The sequence below is a fragment of the Trachurus japonicus genome, chromosome 13, assembly GCF_045865225.1.
Source record: "Trachurus japonicus isolate A0001 chromosome 13, Traja_1.0".
In the NCBI taxonomy this organism is placed as follows: Eukaryota; Metazoa; Chordata; class Actinopteri; order Carangiformes; family Carangidae; genus Trachurus; species Trachurus japonicus.
The window spans coordinates 20,362,758-20,374,838 of record NC_140919.1 but is presented as its reverse complement, the minus strand read 5'-3'; the positions used below and the strand labels follow the sequence as shown (position 1 = coordinate 20,374,838).

Here is a 12,081-nt window from a genome sequence, read left to right as displayed (position 1 = left end):
GACTAAGGGTAAGTTTCCTGGCAACCAAGTAGTCAAAAAGAGTTGTGTTTGTGAGTCCAGCCCCCATCGTCTGTATGTAACACAATGTGTGTGTTTGTGTATGTTACTTCTATTCACAGATTAGGCACTGGAGAGAAGATAATCTGTGTGAGGTACAATTACACCCCTACACAGACACACAACCTGTGCGCACACAGCCACAGCAACATAAATCACGAGGACATTGGTATTCTACTGCCACTCATAAAAGTGCTCGAGCATTCAAACAACTAGAAAATACTGATGTGAACCTGGACCTGAACAAAATAACATACACACACACACACACCACCAGGGCTTTATAGTGTCATTCAAATGCCTTTGAGAAGGCATCCTGTGGGTCACTCAGCGTAAACACACACACACACAAACACGAAAGTCTCTGAGGGTTGTGTTCAAACTGAAACAAATAGATTGCATGTGTGACTGCAGGCGTGGATTCACCCCTAGGCTACAGACCCAACATAGATGTTATCATCACCCCCCCAAACCCTCCTCCTCCTCCCTGCGGCTTCGGTGACCACGACCAATCCCTGTGTTTGACTTAATGGCCTGGAATAACTTGAATTAGCTGATTATGGCGGTCGTCAACGGTGACAGGATCAGAAAATTAGGTCTCAGCAATTTCAATAATAAAGCTTTAGAAATTAACACTATCACAATTGGATTACAGCAGTGCATGTAGGAGCCAGTACAGAGCCCAAAATAGCCCACCACAAATCCACCATGGAAAATCCACTATTATACAGGGAGAAGAATGAAGTTGCTGGAATGGGGAAAAAATTGGTGCGGATCTTAGCACTTGGGAGGAAAGAGGTGCCATCAAAGAAAACAGAACGCAAGGGCAACTGAGCGGAAATGAAGCACTTTTCATACAACAATGGAAATCTGAAAGACCCACTTTAGAAAATCTTCCTCGAGTATTGGAAACTCTTTTATTTGGAATATTTTTTTTAAAAAGAAACGTCATTGTTCAACACACTCTTCATGACTCTGGTTTAAGAGTTTCAGGTTTCATTACTTGTTTAATGGTTGTTTTGAATTTCATATTTGCATCTAATAACATTTGGCTGAAAGACAGGTGCAATGGCTGGTGCACAATCAAGTATCAGAAAGAGTGACAACAGAAATACATTTGTGTTGAATTGCGACTTATTTCAATTTTGCTGCTTTAAATTCCTTTAAACATGGAATAAAATTAAACAAGTTAAAATAAGTGCAAGTTGTCATGTCTACGTGTCTGGGAAAACTTGTCTCATGACATTTAGGCAGTTTCAGACGTTCAGTGGAAGTTGTGCAACTTCTGCTACACAAAATAACCCCTCTACCTCTCTTTATAGGTTTCTTCATCGTCAAAGTGACCTTTTAACACCTGCAAACTAACTCAATTTCGAGCACTGGGGTGTGTGCACAGGTGCAGCTGTGCAAACTGTGGTCTACAGTAAAATATGCTGATTGAAAGATCTACTTGGATCAGTTCTGTGACAACTTTGCATTTGCACAGGGATAAAGACCAACAATCAATAAGTCCAGTGGATTTGTTTTTGGTCTAAATTTCCCCACGCTATGAAGTAGATAATAAAAAAAAAATGTGTTCTTCTTTCATATGGTGGACTATGAAATATTAGTTGACACAAATTGAGAAGATCTCACACACATACCTACATAAAGTAAAAAGACAAACTGCACAGCGGTGGAGTTACTGCTCACCTGGAGGGCTGGTGTTTATGATGCAGCGCAGAGAGAAAAACTGAAAACACAGCCTCCATTTCAAATTCCCAAATATTTCTCCAGACCTTGACTCCTTGACAGCATCTAAACATATCAGATTTAAGTTGGAAATGATGGATGCTGATAGTGACAGGATATTAGCGGCAAGTAGAAAACACCACTGTGTGCGCTTCACAACCAGAATTGACAATAAAACAAAGTGAAAGCCCAACAATATCGGAATGTGTTCGGAAACTGAATGCCACTTTTTTTTTATTGTAACTTTTTAAGACTTTCGCAAATTGCCAAACTTTTGAGGACATGAAAAATGATCACATTTCCTACACTTTTTTAGTCCTACATAGGACTGAACAGAGGGAGAAATATATAGAGGACTGAAGAAATATCGACTTCAGAATCTGATAAAAGAACAACATAAAAGAGAGTTACAAATCCCTGGCAATTACTGTCAACCTGATTTTCTTTGAACCTCAAACTACCTGATCTCCCCTCAAAGCTACAGAATTATAAATTAAAACAGCCAAAAATAATACAATGCCTTTACAAATTACACACCCTCATATCACCTTTTCTCAAATAAAAACGTTGTTCGGCGTGTGTGCGTGTCTTCTTGGGCTGCTACACCACAGTCTTGAAGGCCTGCAGTATCATGTTGGTTTGGTGGATGAGCCGGTTGGCACTGACAAACACGTTTATCACCCTGGAAACAACCGTGACAGAGACACAAGGATGCAGTTGTCAATCATAGGGCAACGAAACCATGGCAACAATATCAGGATTGATCCAGGAAACATTTTTGATCTGGTTGGAAAGGACAATGTCAGGCTTCAGAGGATACAAGCCAGCATGAATCCACGGGAAATGGGTCAAGGGAATTATTCAGCAATGGTTGGATTTGATAGATGCAGGCCTGTGATCAAACAACAACCATTTACATGATGGTGACATTGTGTGTGTGTATGCATGCACGCGCATGTGTGTGTAAAATTTGTTTGTAGCTCAGTGTGAACATGAAAAAGGCAAAACAGAAGATAGAAAGAGGAAGAAAAACAGAAAACTCCTAAAACAGAGAATAAACTAGAAACAGTGTCATACTTTCCGTCTTTGAAGTATGTTTTGAGAGTGTCGCTGAAGCTCTTGGAGTATTTCACAAACTCTTTCTTCTGCTGTTCCAGTGCCTAGCCAATAAATACAGACAGCCTTTCAGCTCCACTTATTTCACAGAGACTGTTTGTGTGCATGCACTTCTCCCTCTTCATGTATCTACTTACACGTCTGTTCCGATACTGGTATTTCCTGAAGACAGTATTAACTGTGTCTAGCAGCTCCTTTATGGCACTGGCAATGTCTCTGTGGATATGACACACAAATAAAGTGCATGTTAATAAAACAATATCTCAAAATCTGTCTGGTTTTATCTGGCAGTGATAACCCTGAAACAACAGTTCTTTGATCCTGCTCGTCATCTGCCTTTCTTCCCCTGTTGTCATAAATACGCTTACACCTTCAACTTTTTTTTGTTGTTGTTACACTCTCTCCTCGCACGCACTTGAAATCTGTCTTTACTTTAATTTTTTAGCATTCCATTTGAATTGATTTCTCCTCCAAGTCGTCCACTGGGTAAGTAACTTAAGCGGTGACTCACTGAGAGTATTGAATTCGATCAAAATAATGGCAAAGTGCGCCAAAGGAAATGAAACGTTTCTCACTGTCTCTCCATAGTGGGTGTGTGTGTGTGCACGCACAGTGCAGTGGACACTGATAAAAAAAATTCTAAGAGCTTTGCCACTTATATCACATACAAAGCAATGGTACATATGTATGTTTGAGATGCATGTTATAGTGTTTTACTTGCTATACTTGTCATGTGATAACACCGTAACCAGCTGAAGAAACCCATAAGATTAGCTGAAAGACTAGGTGGACATTTTAGTTAAGTTTATTTTGTTCTTACTTTTTTTAATTTCTCCTTTATTTATTCAGGGAAGGTCAATTGACAGCGAGCTCTCTTTTGCAATGACGCCCTGATTACAAAAACACAATTATACAATATACAAATTCATCAAGGTCATGATCCACAATTACATACAGGTTGTAAAACATTTGATAATAAGTTTTTAAAACTATCTAAGGAAATAAGATGATCCAGTTTCAGACAGTTTTGTAGGTTATTCCACTTTTTGGGGGCATGAAACTGAAAGGCAGTCTTCCCCAATTCTGTCCTGATACTAGGAATTTGTAAAACCAAGGTGTCCTGTGAACGAGTGTTCAAGTTACAAATTCTAAGTGAGATTAAGCTGGTAAAATAAACAGGTAAAATTTCAAGTAAAGCTTTGTAAATAAAAACCATGCAATGTTGTTCCCTCCTTACACTTAAGGATGGCCATCCAACCTTATTATAAAGAACACAGTGATGGGTTCGGAACACATCTCCAGTAACAAAACAAAATAAAACTTTAAAGGGATAGTTCAACATTTTGGCAAATTGGCCCATTGCCACAATCCCTATAGTTTTATGAGTAGGTTCATTACCTTCAATTGTCGGTGCAAGCTATTTTTAGGTTTCCTGGATTCATTTCAGTGTAACAATTGCTGATGAGGACAAGTGTCTAAAAGGAAAGAAAAAAAAATCTATCACAGACTTCATGATCGATTACCATGGCAACGAACGAAGCTTCGATTTTTTTTGGGTCAGCCCTATATTTGATGAGTTTGATGAGGGAAACCAAGAAATCCCATGAGCCTCCATAGCGTAGCTCTGAGCAGCTCGCGGCTCTGCTCCGCCATTCTAAAAATAGCTTGCACCGACAATTAAAGGTAACGAACCTACTCCTAAAACTATGGCAATGGGCCAATTTGCCCAAAATGTTGAACTATCCCTTTAAAGCACTGCTTGGTACTCTACAGCAGCACAAATGACAAGTTTGAAACAAATAGACAATCTCAAATGAATGTCAAACACTTTCTGGATGTATTGAGATTTGAAACACAGTTATTTACTTCTTTGAACGTTTTACTCAAACTGTTGACAAAAGCATAGACACGTACTATTTGGCTGAATGAATGTGCTGTAGTAAAACAAATCATATCTTTTGTTTCAGGTCTTGAGGCGTGAGCAGACAGAGAGTGGAGTGAATTTTCACTTTGCATTATTTGCATGACTTTAACCACGGGACTATTTGTGCAGTCTGTGTTTATTCGCCCCCAAACAACCAATGTGCTAATAATACAGACATTCGCTCTAGCTAGCAACAACACAAGTGCATGCACTGACTGCAAACATGTGTGGAGCGTGCCTGTGAGTGTGTGTTTGTAACAGCCTAAAAACTCCTACACAAGCTATTGAAAGATTTTCAGCTTGTGCCCACTACAGTTCATCCCACAAAGCCTCACAGAATGAATACATTTTGCTTTTTGTTGTTGTCTTGATGATACTGTATCAAAGCAAATAAATAGCCTACATAAGAGAAAGATTTTAATCATCCATAGGGATGGCTGGCAAAATGTCTCCAAGACATGTTTTGGCAATGTATTCAATTAATGCAAGTTCTACTGAAGCTTTTATGTAGAATCTCAAGGAAATTTAAATCGAACGCAACTGGACTTAGAAGAGGCTTCAACAGTTCATGTTCGCATCTGACCAGGCTGGGACTATGACCTGGATTAATGAGAATATTCACAGGCTTTTATGTAGAAACAAACCTGGAGTATACTGCACAAACAGTGAGCTGTCTTACTTGATGGTCTGTAGGAAGCGCACTCTGTCATTGATTTCACGTGGTATGGTGCTGAGGATGTGTCTCAGAGCTCGGGCCCTCTCGTTCAGCTCCTGGAACTCTGGCTCTCGTCTTTCAATCATGAACTCTGGGAAGAAGCAAAAAAAATACAGATCCTGGTGACGAGGGCACGTCAACACACATTTAAGTACAGAGCACTCAGAGTGTGTTCAGTTGTTTCACATTGTGTTACACTGCAGAATAATGCTGAATGCTCGACCTTGTCTAAAAACATCCCATCGTGAGAAAGTAAAAAACAACATTTTCGAAATGTTTTGCAAATTCATTAAAAAGGGAAACAATTATATATCACAATTGCAAGTATGGAAGGTTCTCTCATTTCTGCACAGGATCTCTAAAGCTCAGTCACAGGGACCATCAGGTTCTTGGTCACCCCTCTTACCAAGGCAGTCCAAACTTCTACCATTTAAGAGTTATGGAGGCCACTGCACTCCTTGGGAAGCTTCAATGCAGCAGAAATTTTCTTTGTGGCCTCCTCTGGATCTGTAACTCAACACAAACCTGTCTCTGAGCTCTGCAGGTAGTTCCCTTCTCCAGACCTCATGGATTGTTTTTTTCCTCTGATATACTTTGTCAGCCGTACGACCTCATGCAGACAGGTGTGTCAAATCATGTCCAGTCAGCTGAACTTATCACAGCTGAAGCTATGCCACAAATCATCTGATATGAAATATTTCACTTCTCCCTTTTAAAACTCTATGTTATGTTTTCACTCATTGTGTTTCCATTGTGTTGTGTATTGAATGCCAACAGCTTTATTGTTAATTTCAGCACAGGGATGCAACATGACAAAATGTGAAAGGACTTTCCAAATGCACTGTAGCTGTAGGAGACACCAAAATGAAGCAATTACTTTCAGTGGCACGTGTGAAAAAATAAACTGTCTAGAGTGCAAATGTTTAAAATGAATACATGATCGTGCATATGTTAGTGAATGTGTGTGCACAATTTAAAATGGCAATGTTTAGTTTATTAAGTAAACACAGTATTAAAGTAAAGCTTGGGATGTGCCATATAGGGTGTGCATTTAAAATTCATCCAAAGTGTGTGTGTGTGTGTGTGTGTGTGTGTGTGTGTGTGTGTGTGTGTGTGTGTGTGTATATATATATGCGATGTGAATTCATTACTACCATCAATCACTGTACACAGCACAAGGAATTCAATTACAGACAGAAACGCAGCGACATTTGAGAGCAGGGAGATGAGTCAATTTGTGGAGAAACAGCTCCCCCTGGTGGAAAATGTAGCTCATGTAATAAAATTAAAAAAAAAAAAAAAGGTAACAAAAATTGCTGTCAGGTTAAGTTGGTAATCATCCAGCTTGTTGAGGCATCCATAAAAAATACAGTCAGTGTTGTGTCTGTTGTGCCTCTGGAGGATATCAAGAAAAATAGACATTTCTTCCTCTGGAGTTAATTCATGATCTAAACCGATATGTAAAGAGCAGTGGAGGAAAGTTGATGTTTCTTTTTGATATAATTCCACATTTCAGCTCTCTAGTTTGATGCACTTTTATGTAACACATCCTTCACTCTCTACACGTAGCATTCATCCAGCACCCAACATCCTACCTGGCACATCGTCTGCAGCCATGCGAAGTAGCGACTCATTGTAGTCGATTTTTAAGTTCTTCTTTTCCAGTATTTTGATAACAATGTCCTGGGTCAGGCCTGGGTTTTCCTTCTCTGCCTTCAGACACACAAACATACAAGTTGCACTCATAGAAATCACAGTCAGGCTTGGTCATTGGTTGAATTTACCACATCTAAACCTCAACGGAAAGCTGATAATCTGAAAACATTGAGGAGTAAAAAAAAGGTATAAGCCCAGTTATTACAAGAGAGATGGCTATTCATTTCACAAAATGTAAACAAACTAACCTTCATAAAAGCTGCTCGCAAGGTTTGCGCTGCTGATAAGTTGACTTGCTCCAACTGAAAAGTTATAACACAGACACACAACAATAAGCAAAACCAATAACCATAACATGCACACACGCACACACAGCTCAACTCTTATCAAAGACTTTTCTCTGTCCTGAAATGTAATTCTGTAGAAAGTACATACAAGCCAGGCAACCTGCAATATCAAAGGAGGATGCTGTGTTATTGTATTGGACTGTGCACTGTGCTCGATTCTCTTCACTTCCTCTGAGCTGAATCTGGTATTACAGAGTTTTTCAATCCCACAAATCTTGTATTGTTTCGGAGCAAAGTGTCTCTTAATGATCAAGCTTCACCTGATAATGTTTGTGGAAAATGTCGTTTATGCATTTCTTGTCGATTGGTCAGATTTGGGGAATGAAGATGATCAGTGCAGCAAACTCACAGGTCTCCCACAGACTGTAAAAAAATGTGCTGATATACAGTACATTTAAAGAGTTTGTCTGGCTTCAAACACAATACTCCTTTTCTCTGTGGCGCAATATAAGATAGCCTCTGTGTGTGTGTGTGTGTGTGTGTGTGTGTGTGTGTGTGTGTGTGTGTGTGTGTGTGGCCCATTGATTTGCAACATAAAGATCAAAGATGTCGGTTTAAAATTGTTTTCAGTACAAAGTGCAGTGTAATTTGTTTGATAAATGAAGGCCATTGTTGTGTTCTCAAGTATGTGCCACCACATACAGTATTCTCTATTGATTTTCTTTGTCTTGTCAGTTTCGATTTAACATTTGCACAGCACCTCTTGACACTTCCTAACATGGTTGGGACCTCTGGGTAAATAATAGTTTGCCATGTTTCGACGTGTACAATTTGCAGATTGTTTTGAAGCTTACAATTAGCAGCAATAAATTACTTTTTTACTTTAAAGGGGAACTATGCAAGTCCACTGGCTTTTCCGTTGTTTCGGTTAAGCTCCTCTCGCCCATGTGCATCTGTTTACAACGAAGCCGGCGAAAAATCAATAAATGGAGCGGTGGAAAACGTTACATAACATATACGATGTTACGGCACGTGTGTTTGTGTAGTCTTAACCGTCAAAAACAAAAAATTACGGCACGTTTGTGCCGCGGTGTGCAGAGACAAGAGCTGGGACACCGGGGCGGCGGCCAGGTACTGCACTGATGTTGCAAGGTTGGTTTTCAGCCGTGAGACGCCAGATGAAGGCAGAGAGCCTCCGTTGTCACTCGTCACAAGTCACAAGTCATGTAGTTACAGTAACTATCACAATTACTCCGGAGCTTTTTAATTAAGGTTCAAATGTAGCATAGCCAGGGGAGAAATCCTGCTTAGTTCCTCTTTAATACTGGTAAATACACAAATTGTTTATCTTAAACAATCACACTCTTTTGAACTTCATTTGTAAGCAAAATGGAAACAGAAGAAACCTTGTCATTGTGCAAGAGTTAAGGAAAAACATAGCCTGTAGGCATAATAATGTAAAACATAAAACTCTATCACTGTATATAACTGTAACACTGCTCACACAGACAGAGGATGTTGTGTATCCTAATGTGTTCTGACACAGCATAAACCTTTAAACTTGACCCCAAAAAACTATCCAAAAACAATCCTCAGCATTTTCATTAGACACCCGCTACAACCCCCCTCTCTGCTACACCTGAATATTTACAACAGGACTCATCTTTATTTCTTTCTCATGCAGCAAACCTTGGCCTTGTTTACTCAGCTTTTATCGTATTCACTTCGACTGGAACTCTTTAAATTCTTCACCTGGTTAAAGACCGGAAACATCACGGTGTAGAGAGCCATGGAGACTAGTGAGGCGGAGTCGGCTTCATTCTTCATGTCGTCCATGGTCATCCTTGACCAATCAGTGGCCCTCTGTGTGTGTGCTTGTCTACTGATGCCAGTCTCGCCACATTCAATCACTCACGGAGACTGACAGAATGGGAGCAGACAAGGACCTGAAGAAGAAGAACAATGCAAGACAGGTGAGCAAGCACGGAGAGATATATGGGCGTGGAAGGAAATCAGTTATAGTGTTAGAGTAAGGGGTTTAAAATAAAGAAAAGGTCAAATAAAACAATAAAATGTTGTGTGAAGAGAGGGAACAGAACATTTGGTTAGTCAGAGATGAAATAAATAATAAAAAATACACTTATATAATGCTTCCAACAGTGCACAAGCTCAATTCCTTCCATTACATGTCATAAATTCCCATGTGCAGTACTTCCCAGAAAGCCTTTCAGTCACAGACATGATCGTCACACAACAGCCACATTGCCAAGCTTGTACTTTACTGTTCCACTGGGTGCAATGGTGAGAAAACTGGCATGACTCATACCTGAACAAGGGCAACCTCTCCAATATTACTGCAGCAGTAAAAATGTCACTGTGATAAATATAGAAACTTGGCCTACACATTATATGATTTTTTTTTTTTTTTAACCTCAGCCCTGTCTTAAGGAAGCAGTGAAGTCTGGTGGCTGAAATAAAAGAAAAACATCAATGATATCCTCTTTCATTGGTCCACATTGTCTCACACACACTCGTCTATTTGTGATGCCTCCAGGACCAGTTCTTCTTCAGCCACTGTCTATTCTGCAACACCTTCACAGTATCGACATCAAATGCCATTCTTCTTTTTACTCATCATATAAAGATCATTTGTCACTGGGCAGGGTAGAATCACTGACATACCAAGTCTCACCGTCTCAGGAGTTTGTCTTTCAAGATTATAATGAGTCATCACCTGCTGATCTGACGACAGCTAAAGCCCTACCTTTTACCTCCAGCTATCAGAGGGCTCTTCAGTCATTTACAGGCAATCTGCCCTTTTGCACCCACACCTGCACAAACATTATGGTTATATATGGGTCCACTATGGAAGTTTTTCTATACCAATAGGTGACTAGCACTATTAAGGGAATGACTGGTCTGCTTCAAGAGCTAGAGCCAACAGAAAGAAAAAAACATGGTTATACAAAGGCCTACCACAGGATTAAAGTTAAACACAAAGTGGCAAAAGGAATCCCAGAAAACTATGAATATACAATCTATAATGTTAGAGACATTACACAATGTACTTTAATCCAACTAGATTCTTAGAAATTACATTAATGAAATAAAATTAGTCTTACATGAATGAAAACAGCCTCCACAACTGACAGACAGATTTGCTTTACTAACTAGATAACAAGGAAAAACATTAGGCTAATTAACTTTATTGGTTACAACTGACCTGACCTGACCTGTACTACTTTACCTGTTATGACACATGACAAACTGGACACCATGGACAAGAACACAGAGAAAGTTTACCTGAGAGGTAAATGGCGGCAAAACTGCAACCACTCTTTCTGACTCCATGTAGGCTAGGTGAGTTTATGAACTGTTTCTGGCTGCATCACCATTGAAATGACAGCTTTTACGGTTGTGTTGATTTTCAACCCGATAATTTTAGCTTCTTCTTAAAATGTTATGGCAGCGACTGAGAAAACTGAGAGTAAAAAAAAACAATCAAAAAACTTTATGTCAGGTGCTGGCTCCTTATCCAGCTTCGCGCATTCACCAGATGATGCTCTGTGTTGCCACAGCCACTGAAACCAAACCACCGTCCCATGCAAGTTTTTTTGTTTTTGTTTCATCGCTTTTAACTACAGTACCTGAAGAAAATGATATATCAGTGATGGAGAGAGTCAACAGACATAGCACGACACTTACCTGCGATGGAACAGCTACTATCGAGACGAGGAAATGCAGAGTGCCGATGTCCAGGAGGTGGATAAGCGGACAGTAACGTTACCTACAGGTAGCGTGCTAACGTGAGATTAGCAGCTTAAAAGCAGGTGATCAACTCCGTTCGCCCGCAGCTAACGGAAGCTATGTTGCTAGCTCCAAGCGGTGGTGATAAAACATAATAATAATAATAATAATGTGTATCATCAACAACAACAACAACAACAACAACAGACAAGTGCTTCCGTCGCTCTGTCCTGTGAGAAACTCTGCCCCTCTCTTGTGATGAATCAGGAAGTTTTCTCTGCCCAACGAAACTGTGACCGAGAGCCGGAGAAGAGGGGGAGGCGGTGTTGAGAGGGAAAGGGGTTCTTTGTAGTTCTTTCGAGAGGTCTCCGTAACGGTTTGTTATTGTAACGGCCACCAGAATGGACTTCAAATCCCAAACAGGTGCAGGTTATGGTTTCAGTTTTTCCGTTTTTCTTTTTTTTTTCTTAGAAAAAAGAACAGAACAACCCTGCAATGCTTTTTACTGCGTTACATTAAAATAAAACACACTATATAAACACGCTTTCACCTGTGTGAGGGAAATAACCGAGGAGTTAAAATAAAGGTAGAAACAAGCTAGTTTATCAGCGGATTTGGCGGTGGTATTGTAGGTCAAGATAGTTCTGTTAATGACGATCATAGTCAGTTCACATGACATACAAACTGCTAAACATAGGCTAACTTTGCAAAGAGTAATAATATAGCAATATTCGTACTTGTTTTGTGAATACTCTGACTCTCCAACTCTCTAGATAGAAATAAACTCTGCTAACAGTTGTAGCAGGATAATTTCAGTTGGACTAGTCTATGTTACAAAACCAGTGGGC

The 12,081-nt window shown here is 39.8% G+C and overlaps 1 protein-coding gene across 1 annotated transcript; it reads right to left on the bottom strand.

Moving 5' to 3' along the window:
* Window positions 1-1,992: 1,992 nt before the first annotated feature.
* Window positions 1,993-11,485, bottom strand: pdcd10a (programmed cell death 10a). The gene is made up of 8 exons (XM_085795327.1): window positions 11,192-11,485; window positions 9,239-9,432; window positions 7,448-7,501; window positions 7,139-7,256; window positions 5,508-5,634; window positions 3,042-3,120; window positions 2,866-2,948; window positions 1,993-2,470 (listed from the first exon to the last, which is right to left on the bottom strand). The coding sequence occupies exons 2-8, from the start codon at window positions 9,326-9,328 to the stop codon at window positions 2,389-2,391; spliced, it is 633 nt and encodes a 210-aa protein (XP_085651453.1). The 5' UTR covers window positions 9,329-9,432; window positions 11,192-11,485; the 3' UTR covers window positions 1,993-2,388.
* Between the last annotated feature and the right edge of the window lie 596 nt (window positions 11,486-12,081).

Bases quoted from the DNA above. Each gene is read 5' to 3' on its own strand.
- pdcd10a (XM_085795327.1), bottom strand. From the start codon at position 9,328: ATGACCATGGACGACATGAAGAATGAAGCCGACTCCGCCTCACTAGTC. The intron at 7,257-7,447 runs GTTAGTTTGTTT...GTGTGTCTGAAG, and splicing joins TGCGAGCAGCTTTTATGAAG to GCAGAGAAGGAAAACCCAGG. The intron at 3,121-5,507 runs GTAAGACAGCTC...TCATATCCACAG, and splicing joins CGCTTCCTACAGACCATCAA to AGACATTGCCAGTGCCATAA.